Consider the following 19,355-nt stretch of genomic DNA (forward strand, 5'->3'; position numbering starts at 1 on the left):
CCAACCTTAGTAAGCTATTTTGATGCCCTAGATTTTATAGCAATTAGCTATAGATTGAGTTGGACCATAAGGAAGCTGAGGACTGAAGAATTGATCCTCTCGGACTGTGGTGCTGGAAAAGACTCTTGAGAGTCCCTTGAACAGCAGGGAGATCAAACCAGTCAATCCTAAAGGAAATCAACCCTGAATATTCTTTGGAAGGACTGATGCTAAAGCTCCAGTACTTTGGCCATGTGATGTGAAGAGCCACTCATTGGAAAAAACCCTGATGCTGGGAAAGATTGATGGCAGCAGAAGGGGGTGACAGAGAATGAGGTGGTTGGGTGGTATCATCGAGTCAATGGACATGAGCTTGAGCAAGCTCAGGAAGATAGTGAAGGACAGGGAAGCCTGGGGTGCTGAAGTCCTAGGGGTCGCAAAGAGTCAAACATGACTTAACAACTGAACAACAACGTGTAAAGGTTACAAAAAATTTTCTGAAAACTTTGTATCTAGACTCAGTCTCTCCAAATCAATGCTTATCTATATTGGCAATGTGGACTATTTTTTAGGTACTTAAGCTTTATATCATGTTTTATTCATCAAACAGAAGTGTCAGCGTCACTTAGATTATCTTGTGGGGTTAGATTTCATAGGGTGAGTCGACTTGACGACTTGATGACTATTCTATCAAAGTTTGTTACTAAGGACAATATTATTGGATGAATTAATTTGCATTAAGCTATTGATGGCAGTGATATTAAATCTTACTGTGATTCATCCAAAGGGAGAAAATAAAGGATCCATGCAGCATAGTTACTGTTCAACAATTCTTTATCATTTTAATTTGAAAAAGGTCTATGATAAAAGAGTTTTAATACAGGAAAAGGATAAATAGTAAAATGATACCATGAAGAAATCCTTATTTTGCAGACCTGATGCTGATATAGGCAAAATCATATTCCCTGTGCGTATTGCACAGGTTTTCGCTATAATTTGTATCTATTTGGTAGGTGTGTCCTGTAGTTTCCTGAATGTAGCCTTGTAAGAATGTGCTTGCTATAATGAGAATTATTAAACATGTGTATACTCTTTTATTAAATAATTTGGGATGCTAAGGAGCTTCACATAGCAGTAACTTTAGACACTGATAAAGTCCAAGGACTGGGAATTCTTAAATTTTTATGAGAGCACATACCTGGGCAGAAAGATAACTATTAATAGAGAATTGTGCAGCTAAACTTAATTATGCTAAATACTTAGGATATCTCAAAGTATATTGCCCAAAACCTTGATAAATGTTCTCAATTGTTTTTATCATGGGCAGGATTAAAATGGTAAAAATGAATTCTTCCATTAGACTCAGTATGTGGTACAACAAAAATTGCCTGCTAAATTTAATAGGCATTGCAATAAAATTATCTTTAGTTCTTAAATTATTTTATTTTTATTCAAAAAGAAGTTGAGAAAATCATTGGTGAACTGAAATAGATACAGAGTTTATTGAGCTCATTTTTTCCAGCTTAAATGTAAAGATATACTGATTAATTATTCCAAACAATAATAAAAACTTTGCTATTCAGAGAGGGGGAAATAGAAAATTAGAGAGAAATTGTTTTTGTTAATATGTTACTTGTTCAGTTCTTCATGTCTTAAGTCCATCTTTGATTTAATGTCTATAAAGAAAAATGCTTTCACTCCCTTTCAAAGTTAGTTAAAATACATTTCAACAGTAGTTGGTATGTTGGTACTATTGCTTATGATTCATCAATATTAAAATATATTTGCCCAGGAGAGCTATGGTGTCAGAGATGGACCATCTGGGAATTAAATATTTGTTTTAGAATCTTATCTTATAAATACCAAATACCAAATAAATGTGTGTATATATGTAGATTTTCCATGCAGTTGTATTTTGTCTATTGTGATAAAAAAATCCACATATAATATCTACTCCTAATGTCAGTAAATTAGAAGATGATGCAATTGTTTTCAACTGGTCAATGATATTTTATTCTTAATTGATTGACATATTGAATGTGAAAAGTTTAAAGACTTCTATTGGCTAGTCCCAAGGGTCTGTGATATTTTTGATCCCTCTCAGTAACATAAAAAGTGACATTTACATTGAAAGACTAGTTGGGGGTCACAGTCTTCAAGATGGACTTCTTTTTTGTGCTTTCCCCTTACTCTTCCCTCCCAATCCCTCTGTAAGTAATTTTTCTTTGTGTTGAAAACATTGACTTTTGTTTTTTAAAGAAGAGAAAAAAATTTTTTTTTCTTATTTGAGGGAATCTGGGGAGCTGTAACCTTCTATTCTGGGAAAATGAGGTTGCTTTCTCCTTAGCCTTAGTGGTCAGAGAAGTTTGGAGCTTTGGTGGACAGTTTTTGCTTGTTGTTGTTTAGTCACTAAGTCGTGTCTGACTCTTTTACAAAGAAAAAGTCCACAGAGGAAATAGGAGCTAGCAAAGAGAACAGTCTTAGAGAAAAGTTTCTCGTAGAATTCAAGTCTGAATTCTGAGTAAATGAAAGAGGATTCTGAGATGCATAGGCCTAATGCATTGAGAATGAGACTTACACTCGGAATGTACAAATTAGGGTAATCTAGGATGTCAGTGTTAAGAAGCAAGTCAGGGACTTGGCTTCTAATTACTGATGACTTAAGGGATAGTGGGCCTTCCCAAGTGGCTTGAGTGGTGAAGAATCTGCCCGCCAATGCAGGAGACACAGGAGATGTGGGTTCGATCCCTGGGTTGGGAACCTACCCTGGAGGAGGAAATGGCATGCCACTCTGGTATTCTTGCCTGGAGAGTCCCATGGATAGAGGAGCCTGGTGGGCTACCGACCACGAGGTTGCAAAGAGTTGGACATAACTGAGCATGCAAAGAAGAACAGTGAAAACAAGAAATGCATCTGTTGTACTAACATTAAAAGAATTCTCACTAAAGCTAATACATAACTAATTGGGTTAACATTTTCTCATTAGGACTAATTCTGTGCTTTTTACCAATGACCTTACTGGTGTGCTGGTAGCCCTGTTGAGAATGTCAGTTAGAATGAAGGGTGAATAAGGCCAGTCATTAATTAATTGTTGATGTATGTTAACTGACTTAGAAACTTTATGGCAAAAATATATTTTTGAGGGTAAAATGACAACTGAACTATTGATAATACATTCATACATTTGTTTGTACTTACAGATTTTATGTAACAATCAAGATATTGGCTTCACAGTTTGAGAAATGGAAACTTTTGAAAAGCTTATTATCAAAGTGTGTTGAGTCTCAGAAAATGTAAATCTGCTTTATTTACTGCTTCAAATGAAAAATCAACTTTTCTTAAATACTTTTAGAAAGGGAAGAAAAAGTAAGCATAACTCATTAGTATTCGTATGTACTTCTATACAAATATGTATCAGAGAGATTTTTCTTAGTTATGTTACCTCACTTTTTTTTAACTACATGAATTTTAAAAATTTAAAACAAAGCTGCAAATTGAAATTTCATGTGTGTTCTTAAAGGATGATTTTTTAAAAAGCCATTTATGTTCAGAAAGACACTAAGTGTTTCAGTTTTTGTTTATTTTAAACTTACAGATAAAAGATATATGAGCATTCCCTTTGGAATAAAATATTTCTTCCAGAGACCATGTGCAGGTTTGCACTGTGTCAAGTTCTTTCTACCTTTCCTTAGGAATTGCAAAAGCAATCAATACATTGACAGGATTAGACACTTCCTAAGAAGAAAACTTTTGCTGAACCTGGAGCCTAACAATAATGCAAGGCTCTCCTTTTTCATATCTAGGGATAATGCAGGAAAAGTTAATCCATTCATTACCAGGTAAGAGCAGTTTGTGAGCAAAATGTTCCAACTTGCTAAAAATGGTCAGACATCACTTGATAAACAGAAAATTGATGATGTCAAAAATTTATACCAAGACAATGAAATGTTCTGTTAGACCTCATTGTTCATAAGTATTTATGACTTGCAGTAGCAGATTAACCAGTTTAATCTGTCCTTTTACTACACTTGGTTTAAAAAAAAAGTTTATCCTCTTATGATACATGAATTGTCCAACACTTGATATTATTCAGTATTTTCCCAGATATATTACAAAGAATTTGCTTTGCAAAATCTGTAACATGAAAATAACCAAAAAGGAAAACCTGGGAACCAAGAGGACAATCAAGAATAATTCATTAATTTTATAATTATTAATCATCCTTAACCAGGCAGCTATATGCTTTAAAAGACATTAGAACACAGCTTATTTCTAAACCAGGAGTGACTGTTTCAGTCCATAACACTTTATGGGACTTTTTTTTTTTCTTTTCATCAAGGTTACTTTAACATTGTTCAAATGTTACTAGACAAGGATGTGATAAATGAAAGTAGTTCAAGTGATATTTTCCAAGAGTCAAAAATGTAAGAGACCTTCCTGTCTAGAGAAAGCAAAAAGCAGTATTTTGAGGCTGGTGAGATTTTGCTTCAATTACTCCAGAAACCCTTGCAAAGATAAAGACATGTAATATTTACTGTGTACCATTAAGCACTTTACATATGTTAATTCCCTGTGAAACAGTAAGACCTTCTGCTATGTGTCTTGAAAGTACACATCTTTGCTGTCATTTTTCTTAAGAGTCTGAGAGTGTGGTAATGGTTAGATGTCCATGCAGGCCACCACTCAGGCATCTCCCTTCAACTACGAATTCAAAAAGACGTTTTGGGGTAGAGCGTGTTTTGACACTGAGTTAAATAACCTCTGTGGATCTACCATTCACAAAGTAAGCTTCTTTTGAAGCTATTTATATATTTAGCTTTTTACCTTTCCCTGGGACTAATGAAATAAAATCTTTATGATTATTGGAATGTCATCTTTGTCATGTTGATCTTTAAAAATTAAGATATGTGGGGATGCTTACTTTTCTTGAAGAACCTACTTTAAATCCACCTGTGTCCAATTTATTCTGTTAACCATTTTATTTTGTCTTCTCCAGATTTCATTTATAGTTCAGTGATGCCTTTCCTGCTTGCTATTAATGTTACTTTTACATAAAGTAGTTTGATGGATTGCTGCCACAGGTTTGCCCATTGCATTGTTATATATTTCATTCATTCTGTTTAATGAATTAATTCAGAGAATTATCAAGTACTGAAAATGAGACCTTCATTTTTCTATTAACAGAGACCTGCTATATATCTGCTTCTTATGCACTGTATTTTATTTTTTGTGTGGTGGTTTCAGTTAGAAGGTGTGATTAGATTTAGGATTTTATTTTTTTTACCTCTTAGTTGACAACCATGGAAGAAAAGTTATGACCAACCTAGATGGCATATTAAAAAGCAGAGACATTACTTTGCCAACAAAGGTCCATCCAGTCAAAGCTATGGTTTTGCCAGTAGTCATGTATGGATGTGAGAGTTGGACTATGAAGAAAACTGAGCATCAAAGAATTGATACTTTTGAAACTGTGGTGTTGGAGAAGACTCTTGAGAGTCCCTTGGACTGCTAGGAGATCCAACCAGTCAATCCTAAGGGAAATCAGTCCTGAATATTTATTGGAAGGACTGATGCTGTAGCTGAAACTCCAATACTTTGACCACCTGATGCGAAGAACTGACTCATTGGGAAAGACCCTGATGCTGGGAGGGATTGAAGGCGGGAGGAGAAGGGGACGACAGAGGATGAGATGGCTGGATGGCATCACCGACCTAATGGACATGAGTTTGAGCAAGCTCTGGGCATTGGTGATGGACAGGGAGGCCTGGCGTGCTGTGGTCCATGGAGTCACAAAGAGTTGGACACGACTGAGTGACTGAACTGACTGACAAGCATGCTTCTGTCAGAAGTTGCTTTGTTTGTGGAATAGCTCAAACACAGATCCATACACCCAGTCAGACTGTTCACATTCATGGATATGTTTGGAAAATAAGATTTAATGAAGTAAGTCTCAGAGGATTAGCCAAATGATGGAGCAGGAAGAACGTTTAGCTACCAATTATCATTTTTGTATTACATGGATCAGGTATTCTCTAACACTTACTCGGGTTTACCTAGGTACAGTAGCTGTTTATTTTTATTTAGATTTTGAGTGTCTTTCTGCTCAGTTAAGTTCTGTTCCTTCCCTAAGCTTTACAGCTTGGCTCAGAAGATGAGTACTTAAAAAAATTTATAAAGATTTCTGTTCTTCTCTTTGTAGTGGTGGTGATTATTTATTTTCCAAGTTTTCTGATTCCAGACCTGACTGATATCAGAAACTTTCCATTAGGATGCAAATAGAAATTGAATCTCAGTGTGTGTTTCAAAATACTCTGGATTACATTTTATTAATCAAATATTACAGGGTCTTCTTAGCTTATTTTTAATGTGCCTGAAAATATTAGCAACTTCTTGTGATTGATGTGTAAAACAAATGCATGAAATACCAAAAATGATTGGCAAATCTGATTTTATTGAAATGTCTTATCAGCTTCTCAAAGCAATTAAGCATAGAGATAGAGGAAAAGATTCTTATTGCCAAAGTAGACAGATGATTATTGAAAATATGAAGAAGCCATTACCTCTTTATGCAGAAGATCCTGAAGTGACATGTAGAAGAGTAAGTATGAGTTCATGTGAACTAACAAAGGACAAGAATTAAATCTCTCCCACTAAACAGTACACTTCATCAGTTAAGGAAGTTTATTTCACCATTATTTCTCAATATTTAACCCAAAGTATAGCATCAGAGGTAATCAATAATAAAAGTCTGGTCAAAAGTTAACAAAAATTTATGAAATGAAAGACATCAAAATTTATGAAAGATTGTAACAGTGTTTATATCATATAGGAACTCATTCATTTAATTATAAATAAAAGGGATATTGAGATTAAAAAACATGTAAAACTATGTTGGGTAAGTGTTTGAAAGAAAACAGAAGGAAAAAAAAGTCAAGAAATCCTAAAAAATAAAGGGAAGCTAAAATGATATGAACATTTTAGGAGGTTTATGTAAAAGCCCGCGGCATATGGCGATTGTTCACAGTGATTTTTGGGGGGCTGCTAGAATCAGAATGAGTGATGTAATTAGACAAACTGTTCATAATTATTACTGTGATTGACATTATTTGAAGCACATTCAAGGTTATTCTGTAAGACCCACAATTATCATAATTAATAAACATATAAATGACTTCTGTCATGTCAATATTGCTCTATCTTAAAGCTTCTTGACTAAGTATGCAGAAGGTTTAGAATTTGGTTGAATACAATGCAGTCCATTTTGTGTTTCATCCTAGCATTTCCTCTTAACTGTGTCATGTCTTGGATAATATGGGACATGACACATTCAGCCTGGATGTTACAAACGAAACATGTCAACTGAAGGGTGGAGTCTTTGAAGAGACTCACAGTTTAAGGCACTTTCTTTATGTTAATCATGTTTGGGAGTATATCAGTTCATAAAAACATGTGCAAGGGGTTATTTGGGGTTATGAGAGCCTTAGAAAGTGATCCAAAATAGTCTTGTACAGATATAATTGCTCTTTTAGTTACTGCATTGACTAAGGTATCTTAAAGTGTTTGTCACTTGGCAGTGGATGAAATGTGGTTAATGGTTAAAAGAAGTAAGAACATTAGGACAATTTTGGTTACTTATTGTAAGGCTTATGTGAAATTACAGAATAATATTGTATGCTTTGGCCACCTGATGTGGAGAGCCTACTCACTAGAAAAGACCATAATGCCGGGAAAGATTGAGGGCAGGAAGAGAAGGGGGTGACAGAGGGTGAGATGTTTGGATGGCATCACTGACTCAATGGACATGAGTTTGAGCATACTCCAGGAGATAGTGAAAGACAGGAAAGCCATGGGGTTGCAAGGAATCAGACACAACTTAGCGACTAAACAACAGAGATGTCCTCAGATAACTCTGTGTGTGTATAACTTTCTGTAAAAAGTTATATGAATGAATAGGGAAGTAAAATTTTCAGTGCAGTGCTTGTTTCATTATAAGTATTAATGGTAATTATTTATAAAATTATTACTTAATGCCTATTTAATGTATGTGTGTTTATGTAAGTTTGACTTTAAGTGGACTGCTTTAACAACCTGCACATAAAAATGTTTATCAACATCTTAGGCATGTGTATTTAAACATGAGATTTTGAAATGTTGATTTTTTAAAGAATATTATATAGAAACAACACTTATTTTCACTACATCTTTAGTTTTATTTCATTTATTGTATAATTTAGATACCTACAAAATGTTAATTTTAATCAGCTAAATAATGAATAATATTTCACAAGTATATCTAGCTAACTTTAAACTGAGTAAATCTTAAAAAAATTTTGGACATTTTAGAACTTTATAAAAGTATATTGAAATATAAACTTATAGAATAAAATTCTTTTAATATTTAAGACACTTGAAATCCAAATAATTTCTGATGCTTACAAATATGACATTGTGTTATGTGTCTACAAAAGATGTTAATTGCAAAGTCACAGAGATACAATATCACATAAATAAAACCTGATGAATATCTTCCTCCAATATGCTTGTTTTTCTTACTTGAATTTTTGATTACATTCCTATCTTTATATTTGTCCTGATTTGAGTGAGTCATGAAGAACAAGAATGAAGAGCCAAAATCCGCACTACTAGGTGTATCCCTTTTTCTAGTTTTGTGTAAGCAGGAGGTTCGGATTAGTAATGGCCCATGTGGCATTTTGTTCAACCTACAAAGTCTTGAAAGTGTTTATCTTATGGTAGTATAGATTTCCAAAAACACACACTATGAATGACATAGCTTCTTTCTTCTGTTTGTGATGGATCAGTGGTGACTGAGTCAGCATGTTCACAGACACTGAAATCACTTTCACCCAAACTTTCACTCTGTTCTCTGCTCCCGTAGTACTTTGCTTGGCTGCCAGTCCTTTACCCATCAAATAGCACTGATGTGTTGTACGTGTATCTATTTTTCCCCATCATAAAGGGAGTTGCTTGGAGCTAGGAATTGTGTCCCAAATGCATTTGTTTCTCCAGCCTTAACACATGAAGGTTGCGTATACAAAACCCTTAGTAAAAACAAATGGAATTAGATTGTATTGTTCAAATGATTTTTGTCAGATATTCTTGTTCATTTGACACTATGGATTAAAAAAGTACCTTTATCTATGTTCAAGAGGATATTGTCAACATTAAACCTGGAATAAAACATTGCTTTAAATAAACAAATGAAAACACTGAAAAAGGAAATACTTGTATCTATTTGCTTATCTATATGTGTGTCTACATACATATCTAAATATCTATGCCTATGTCTATATTTATGTCTAAATTTGTATTTGATTCATACATTCTGGAATTTGAAAGTAAATACCATGTTTGTTCATCATTGGTCATCACAAAATGGAGCTAAATTGTAGCTACTTTGTGATCACAGAGATAAAGCCCGTACCTCGTGCTGTTTGTGTGTGATTGTGCAATATTGTCCTGGTTTGTTTCGAGTTGCACCTCTCTCCAGTCCACTTTCCAGTATTCATAGTCATCTCTCTAAATATATGTCTGATGATGTCACTTCTTAATTCTGGTTTCCTAACTGGCATTGAGGATCTTGATTTTGTTATTGTCTGTCTCTATGTACTAATCACTATTCATTTACCCATTATACTCCCTGCCTTCTGCCAGAGAGAACTCTGGAGCCCCCCAAATAGGCCAGGCTGTTTCAAATCTCCATGACTTTTCCCATATACCAGGGTTTTTTTTTTTTTTTCTGTCCAAAATGCCCTTTTCTACTATATTCTAGAAAACTCCAATCATCCTTAAAGATTCAACTCAAACTATTAGTTCAGAAGCTTTCCTTCCTTCTTCCAGGCAGAACAAATGACGCCTTCCCTATGAGGTCACATCATATTCTGAACCTATTTCTATTTGTCTATATAGCAGGTGTTATTAATATTTGTCTTCATCTTCATCATTCTACTAGTATAAAATCTCCGAAGTTGGATTCATGTCTTTCTTTTTATGCTCAGAACCAGGTATACCACATGGGATATAGCAGGTGCTCAACAAATATTTGTAGAACAAATTATCTTACTCAGTCTTCACAACCACACATGTTTACAAATGAGTGTGCTGAGGTCTGAAAAGACTGAGTACCTTGCTTGTGGTCAGACAGTTAGGTGAATGGCAGATTTTTTTTTTCCAGTCTAGGACTCTGTCATCAGCTTTCTAGCAGTGTTCCCATCTTTTCTCTCAGGAATACTGAAAGAGCCATTTATTTCAGATCTCTCCTCCTAGATATGTGAAATCTAAAAAATGGTACAAATAAACTTATTCACAGAACAGAGTCATATGGCTACCAGGAGGTAAGGGGGGATAAAATGGGAGACTGGGACTGACGCATACGTACCAGTGCATTTAAAATAAATAACTAGGAAGAACCTACCGTATAGTGCAAGGGACACTGCTCAATACTCTGTGATGACACATATAGGAGAAGAACCTAAAAAAGATCATGCATAACTAACTCACTTTGTATATGGCAGAAACTAACACAACATTTCAAATCATTTAAAAAATAAACATTAAAATTATTTTAATAAAGATTAAATTAAAAAATAAAACTGAGTCCCTGTGATTGTTCTGATGTAACCCATGTCTGCCTGGAGAATTTTTTCCCACTCTTTTTTGCCTGTTAGTACCTCACTACTTCTTGAATTGGCTCTCATCTCTTTGTCTATTTTGATATGTCTGACTTTCTTTGATTTCAAATCAGATTATTTGATTAGTTTTTTCTTTCTCTTCTGATGACGAGTCAAAATGTCTGTCTGGTATTGCTCTTCACTAAAATTAGTCACCCTTTCTTCAAAGGAACTTGCCAACAGCCCTCCGTTCCAACTGTACTTTCTCTTTTTCCACCATCACCATGACTATGACTAGATCAGGCATATTCAGATCTTGACACGTTCAGGCAGAAGCCTTGATTTGGGGATATCAAGGAACTAATTTTTCAAGTGTGTCTGTGATAAGAATTCTTAATAATTTGCTCCACATATAGTACTAAATACCAGTATATGAAATGTTAGTATTGTAAGAAAAAATTTTTTAAAAGAGTTGCTTCTTTCTGAGACTTCAGTTACATTTTTTAATACATATTCCTATTTATTGCCAAAAGTTGTCTAGGACTTGCCCGGTATCTTAGACCTGGGCTTTTACTTTGAGTTGCCTGTGGCACATTGCTTTCTAAAAGTTCACTGTCACATTCCTTGCAGCATGTCTGAAACTGATCTTTTTAGCTTGCCCTCCAAACCACACTTTCTCCAATCTCCATTTCTGTCAGTAGCATGCCCCCTACCTTTTAAAAAAATTCTGTCAATCTAAAATCTTTTAAAACTCCAACAAATCATTCCGTGTAGTTGTTTGCTAGGACTTCCTCTTTAACCCTAGGGATCAAGGCATCAGTGTCACTTGATCATTCATTCAGAGTCTCTCTCAGATTCAAAAGTTCTTCAGTAACACCTGCTCTAGTACATCATCACATATCCCTTAGTACAATAACCAATTCCTGCCTCTCATTTTTGCATATATCAGCCACTCTGTATACCTCAGATAAGTCAATTTTCCTGAGACACTGCTTTTATTATGTCACTATATCTGCTACTGCCTATTTATTAAGACCAAACCTTCTACCTGATAACTTAAGATTCAAACGGACTGGCTTTTTTCCCCCCATGTTTCCTCTGCCTGGATTTGCCCTTTTAAGTTGCTTTCACCATTCATCTGAGTAGACTTTCATCCTTCAATAGCCCACTTTACTGTCACCTCCTCTGTGAAGCCTTTTCTGAACTAATTTATCATTTCATACTTCATGTTTTATAACACCCATCTTACTATAATGCAGTTAGCTGTTTATCTCTCTCTTGTATTTTCTCTTCTGGTCTTGAGTTCTTTAAGGTTGAGGATGAGATGTTAGTCATATATTTATTCCCCAAACACAGTTCAGTATCTGGCATTGTGTAGGAATTTAACATATTTTTTAACTGAATGTATGAATAAAATAATATTGACCTTCTTTTCCATGTGTTATTCTCAACTCTGTGCATTCGTTCACATTTTACTTTTCTGAAAAGGCTTTTACACTGTTCTCCAAAAATTCAAACGCAATGTATTTTTGAAAATAGCTCAGCACAAATTGATACATATATTCAGTATTATTGGGACTGCTTAAGTTTAGGCATGCATGTAACCTCTCTAAGAAGTGTCTGTATCAGAATGGTAGGATTTATTGTTACTGCTAACAATAAACTTCTTGTTAATAGATTTTAAAGTTCTCCATTTACCTATTGTTCTGCATTTTAAAAGTTGTAGAATGGGCTGTCACAGTGTCCTTAAAATATTGAGTAAAATAAAAACTATTGACTATACACCTTGAATATATTTTTCCCTGCACACAAACACACACACATGCACACAGCTTTAAAGTTACTTCAAGGATAATATTCACTTCTACATCCTCCATTAAGCTTTCCATCAGTAATTATACTTTACTGTGTTTTGTCTCAAAATTTTTTAGCATTTCTAGTCTATGAGATAAAACTGTTATTGCATTCACTGTGGCTAACTTTTGTTTGTTCTTTTATTTCACATAAGACCCAGGATTTCTTTTGCTTTATTTTTAAACTTTCACAGTCTCACATAAACAGTTAGCAATTGATTGCTGGTAGTAATTTTTGCTGTAGCTGTTTTTGTCATTGATAAGGAGGAGAAGGAGGGAGGGCCCTTGCCAGGGACTGACAAAGTAAAAATATTTCTTATTTTATAGTGACATGGGTCTTTTATTAAAAAAATAGCACGTCTCTCTTGGAAACTCTTTCTAGTTTTGTTAAGTTGCGTTTGCCTCCTGTTAGAATTTTCCTTTTTTCCCCTCAATTTAAGTTATTCTCTCTTCTGAGCTTTGTGAATGTCTTTTGCTAGGATTTTTTTTTCCCTTCTTTTCCTTCTCTCTCTTTTAATCTCTTTTCAGTTCAGTTCATCTGCTCAGTTGTGTCCGACCCTTTGAGACCCCATGAACTGCAGCACACCAGGCCTCCCTGTCCATCACCAACTCCCGGAGGTTGCTCTGACTCATGTCCATGGAGTCAGTGATGCCATCCAACCATCTCATCTCTGTTTTCCCTTTCTCCTCCTGACTTCAGTTTTTCCCAGCATCAGGATCTTGTCCAATGAGTCAGTTCTTTGCATCAGGTGGCCAAAGTATTGGAGTTTCAGGTTTAGCATCAGTCCTTCCAGTGAATATTTAGGACTGATTTACTTTAAGATTGACTGGTTTGATCTCCCTGCAGTCCAAGGGACTCTCAAGAGCCTTCTCCGACATCACAGTTCAAAAGCATCAATTCTTTGGTGCTCAGCTTTCTTTATAGTCCAAATCTCACATCTGTACATGACTACTGGAAAAACCATAGCTTTGACTAGACGGACTTTGCTGACAAAGTAATGTCTCTGCTTTTTAATATGCTGTCAAGGTTGGTCATAACTTTTCTTCCAAGGAGCAAGTGTCTTATAATTTCATGGCTGCAGTCATCATCTGCAGTGATTTTGGAATCCCCCCAAATAAAGTCTGTCACTGTTTCCCTTGTTTCCCTGTCTATTTGCCATGAAATGATGGAACTGGATGCCGTGGTCTTAGTTTTCTGAATGTTGAGTTTTAAGCCAACTTTTTCACTCCTCTTTCATTTTCATCAAGAGGCTCTTCAGTTCTTCTTCGCTTTCTGTCATAAGGGTGGTGGCATCTGCATATCTGAGGTTATGGATATTTCTCCTGGCACTCTTGATTCCAGATGAAATCTTGATTCCAGATTAAATAAACTAAGTTTAAAATCTTAATCTCTTTTAATGCCCCCTTTCTCAATCAGACAGTATCATTCTCTCCAAAAATGTAGAGATGAATTTTTTGCTAATGACCCAACACTGCTCAATTTAAACCCTCCTTTTTTCAGTTCCACTGACCAAAGACTTGTTTTTCTTTTTTTCCAGAAGCATGAAGTAATATATCATTATTATTATATAAATATATAAGTATAGTTTCAATTCAGTTCAGTTCAGTCACTCAGTTGTGTCCGACTCTTTGCGACCCCACGGACTTCAGCACGCCAGGGCTCCCTGTCCATCACCAACTCCGGGAGTTTGCTCAAACTCATGTCCATCAAGTCAGTGATGCCATCCAACCATCTTATCCTCTGTCACCCCCTTCTTCTCCTGCCCTCAATCTTTCCCAGTGTCAGGGTCTTTTCAAATGAATCAGTTCTTCGCATCAGGTGGCCAAAGTATTGGAGCATCAATCTTGGAGTACTGGAGTATTGGAGCAAGGTATTCAGCATCTGTCTTTCCAACAAATATTCAGGAGTGACTTCCTTTAGGATGGACTGGTTGGATCTCCTTTTTTGAAAGTTATCTTAGATTTCATTTTTATAATTACATGATCGTTTACTTTATACCATTTAACAAAATGTCATTTCCAGCAAGCCAAGTTATATTTGCTAAATTTTGATATTGACTAATATGTATTTGTTGTTTCTAAATGTTAAAACCTAAGGTTAAAATAAATCATTCTGTTAAGGTTTCCATTTTGCACTGTGATTTTTGATCAGATGTTTGAGTGATGTAATGGAGCAAACAATTATTATTTGAAGAGTTGAGTATTATTTGATCTTCAGAATGGACATCACATCTTCAGTTGGTGGTTTTTATAAATAAATATGTTCAGTTGTCAAGTTGAAGTATCATTATATAGTCCATAATTCCTCATTAATTCCAGTATCAAATAGCTTTAACGTGCATTCTAAAATTAAATGAGTAACAAGATTGCCTATCTACTTAAAATTCTTGTTTTGGAAATGAATCTCTCTTATCCTCTAAATCTAGACCATTTGTCTGAGATTTTGTCTTTGCTTTCTATGGACTTAAAATGGGCAATGTAAATGCCAGTTTTTTAATTAAAATTTTTAAATCACAAGGTCCAATTTCACTCTCCTCAATTCATCTTGAATTAGGAACTCAATTTAAGAAGAAATACAGTATTATTTTGTGTAATACTTGTCACTTAATTCATTATAAGTTTGTATTTTTTATTGTAGTCTCTTAGGGTCTGAAGTATCTTTCTGAGACTCAGAGTGACTTTTGGTTCAGTCACTGCAACACAGCCCTTTTTGATGGAGCACTGATGTGAAATTCTTAGATGAAAAATAAGGACCAAAGAAATTAAATATAAAGTCCACAGACTATAAAAATGAGCTATTAGAAAATAAACCTTACAGCGATACTTGGATGACTAGTTAAATTGATTAAACATACTAAATTATTGAGCAAGTGATGATGAACAAAAATGTTTTTAAAGCCAGATTTATTTATTTATTTATTTATTTTATAAAGGACATTTGCTGATAAAGCCATATTTAAATTAATATACACATATGCTTAGTTAACCATTCTTTTCTTAGTATATTTATTCTCCATTTCCAATTTTTAAAATCCAGAATTGGTGTAGTCTCAGCTTGAAATTATAGCTCACTCAGAAATAAAGCAATTTATCTGCTGGCCCAAAATTTGGAGGCTCCAGGAATGAGTTCAGAATTAGCTAGAGCAATTAAAAGCGCTGCAGTCTTTAATCTCTGCAATGATACTCCTCAGGTCCCAACTCTCCCGGGGCTATTTAGCTCTTGTTATCTCCTGCAACTTCTTTTTCTCTCCTCCTCCCTCAATGAAGGCAGTAGGCTAGGCAGACTGATAACTGCCAGCATTTTTGTTAACAGAACCCAAGCTGTTTCTTTAGAGCAGACTTCTTAAAGCAAAAACAACAGAGAAGCACTTTTTCTTTTCTTTTTTTTTTTTTTTTTCAATTTCTAACATAACAAGTCAGCTTTTATTAGAACAAATACTAATGTCTCATCAATGCACAGAGATCTCACGATTTTTTGTCTGCTTTCACAACTTTTATGGTAATGAATTGTTAATGCCTATTGCTCTCTACTTTCTGAATTCACGTATCACATCCCGAGATATTACAGTTTGTTGTCAATAATGCCTCGTCTCATTATTTGTGGTGGTCTCCTCAAGTTCTTTTAGAAAATAAGTGTATGCATATGTGTATTAGAGAGAGAATAAGTGAGACAGAGAGAATGCAGGTAGGAACAGAAAGAGAATGTGTTGTTGAATGGACTAGAAATAACAAGTAGTACTGGAATTCTGAGATATAGTTATTATTCTTATATTGAATTAACTTTAGAAAGGTTATTTGGGGCTGGAATTTTAGATATGACCTTGCAGAACATATAAACAGGCTGCGTGTGCTTAGTCACTCAGTCGTGTCTGACTCTTTGCGACCCCATCGACTGTAGCCCACCAGGCTCCTCTGTCCATAGGATTCTCCAGGCGAGAATGCTGGAGTGGGTTGCCTTGCCCTCCTCCAGGGGATTTTCCCAACCCAGGGGTTGAACCCAGGTCTCCCTCACTGTGGGCCAATTCTTTACCATCTGAGCCACCAGGGAAGCCCATAAGCAAGCTGAGTCCGTTTCATCTATGTACCCACTCTCCAAATTTGCTTTAACCACTGTTAAAACACAGAGCCCATTGTTTCTATCTATTTAGGGCCTATTGTAGCTAGTTGGTTTTGTTTCATGTTGTGCTCAAATCAGCCACTTTTATTTTAGAGTGACTTAAGGGGCATTTTATTTATTGGTTTCTCTTTATAGTTAAGTCTTATCTAGTAGGCTGATAAGCACCATCAATTCAGCAACACACATTCAGTTCATATTGTCACCCATATTCTGTCATAACCATGAATCACCTGTGATGTTGTTCCACCTACTGTATTGCAGGAAAAACAGAGGTTTCTGACGGATGTTCTACATGAAGTGATGCTGCTTGACGGCTTAGCCAGTTCCCATCCAGTATCACAGGAAGTGCTACGGGCAACAGATATTGACAGGGTGTTTGACTGGATCGCATATAAAAAGGTGGGAATAGATAAGACCCAATTGCCAATTGGGTATTTCACTCTCCTGGCCAAATTCTTTCATGCTAGATATATATTTTTCTCTTCGCTTTGGCAGATAGAAATGGATTGTGAGAAAATAGAGTCACTAGGTTCATGTCATTTTATAAGTTAGGGTTTTGCTTTATAAACCAGTAAAATATTTGCCCAATAATGCATAGAAATCTTGGAAGTATTAATGAGATAAATGTTTGAAGTCTTGATATGAAGCTGCTGTACAGATGGCTTTATGTAAATGTCAGGTTTTATTGTTATTAATAAGACAGCTGACCTATGTAGTGACAAATTATTTCCCACCTGTGCCCCTAATACTTTTTGATTGGCTGCTACAAATGGGTATAGGCAGTGACATGACATATGTATTTTATAAACATTATTTAAGGTTGATTTGGGAAATTAACCATGTTTCCTGGATAATAAGCATAATAAATTAAATCCTAAAGAATAGATTTTGAATGGCAAAGATTTTGGACCAATGACTAGACATCTGTAGAAATAAGATGTATTATGAATTTTTTTTCCATTGTTACTTGTATTAGAATTTTTCCTTATATCTCTATCCTTTAGTTTTTCTAATTTTAACATAAGCACCTACGTCTCAGTGTTAAATACTTGAAGTGGAAGTGAAAGTCACTCAATCGTGTCTGACTTGTTGTGATCCAATGGACTGTACAGTTCATGGAATTCTCCAGGCCAGAATACTGGAGTGGGTAGCCTTTTCCTTCTCCAGGGGATCTTCCCAACCCAGGAACTAAACCCAGGTCTCCCACTTTGCAGGTGGATTCTTTACCAGCTGAGCCACAAGGGAAGCCCATTAAAAACTTAACAGCCACTTAGTACTTGTTAAAATAGTTTTAAAATTTACTTTGTCTTTTGTGTAAATTGGATTGCATTTATTGGGATTTCTATATGCTTTATTGATTTAATAATGTTTAAGTTTGAAAATAAGTTGCTAATATTCTCTCTGAAAAACAAGTTATTCTCTTTATGACTAGAGATCAAATAATGATTCATCAGATTTCTTTGGTGCACTAATTTGAATATTTGGTTTTACATCTAGGAAATGACTGTGTCAATGATCATTAATTGTTAATAGTTAATAGTTAACAGTTAATTAACTATTAATTAACAGTTAATTGTTAGTAGTTAATATTGTTTGCTATAATATGTAAAGATACCAATTGTGTTAGAAAATATCTTTTTGAAGTCACTGATCATTGCATTGGCTCAAAAAGGATATTTTTGATACTTTATAAAGCTAAGTGAAAGTGTATAACCATATTTAAATTATGTAGTGTTAATGTATTTATTTTACAAATTAAATAAAGTGTATATTAATTTTTATATATGATATTTTTGGCTAGCTTTTGCAAATTTGATTCATTCAACTATACTGATTCCTAAGATATAATGCAGAAAACTTATTAACTTAGCTTGAGACAATTTGGAGACATGTCTAGATTTTTCCCACCTAACTACCAATTCCAAAAGACTGTTTGTAAATACCAATTTTAATTCTGTATGATAATATTAGGAAAATATTATTTTGATTAAATATGTTAATAGATGTGCTTTTACATGTAAGTTAACATTTATTCCAGATTTCATATATTTGAGTAATTTTGAATTTAATCAAGAAGGCTGACTCAAAACAGTAGGAAAGAAAGAATTCACAATGATTATTATTCTACCTCTCTATATTTTGGTGTGAAGGCTTATCAATTTAAAAATGTGATCACGAGCACACTTAGCCAGGATGCTCAGGACCATCATCAGAAAGGCACTGGCTTATTTGCCTCTAGCCATGTATCTTTATTTTTAATTTTTTTTTGAGAAATAGCTGATAAATATAATTGTGTATAATCAAAGTATTCAATGTGATGACTTGATATACATATACATTTTGAAGTGATTACCAAGATCAAGATAATTAACACATATGTCACCTCACCTAAAATTTTTGGGAAGTGGGAAGTGAGAATGCTTAAGATCTATCTCTGCAACTTTCAAGTATATAACATTGTACTATTAACTGTGGTCACAGTGCTATACATTAGAGTATTAGAATTTATTCTTCTTGTAAGTGAAAATTTATAGTTTGACTTATATTACCCCATTTACCCTTTCCCCTAGTCCTTAGAAACCACCATTCTATTCTCTGTTTCTATGAAATTGCCTTTTTTTTTTTTTAGATTTTATATATACTTAACACATAACATATGTATTAATATTTGTCTTTCTCTGACTTATTTTACTTAGCATAATGACCTTCAGGTTAATCCATTTTGTCAAAAATGGTAGAATTGCCTTCTTTTTATTAGTGAATAAAATTTAATTGTAT

The 19,355-nt window shown here is 34.6% G+C and overlaps 1 protein-coding gene across 3 annotated transcripts in view; it reads left to right on the forward strand.

Moving 5' to 3' along the window:
* Nucleotides 1-19,355, forward strand: part of TRHDE (thyrotropin releasing hormone degrading enzyme) — a 409,604-nt gene that overhangs the window by 227,936 nt on the left and 162,313 nt on the right. For 2 of the 3 annotated variants that reach the window (XM_070454203.1, XM_070454204.1), the window contains exon 6: nt 16,839-16,976. The exons of the other annotated variant lie outside the window; for it this stretch is intronic. In XM_070454203.1, coding sequence (XP_070310304.1) covers nt 16,839-16,976 — 138 coding nt within the window. The remainder of the gene's footprint in view (nt 1-16,838; nt 16,977-19,355) is intronic. 3 annotated transcript variants of the gene reach the window in all.

This window comes from Odocoileus virginianus, chromosome 24 (assembly GCF_023699985.2).
Source record: "Odocoileus virginianus isolate 20LAN1187 ecotype Illinois chromosome 24, Ovbor_1.2, whole genome shotgun sequence".
NCBI lineage: Eukaryota > Metazoa > Chordata > Mammalia > Artiodactyla > Cervidae > Odocoileus > Odocoileus virginianus.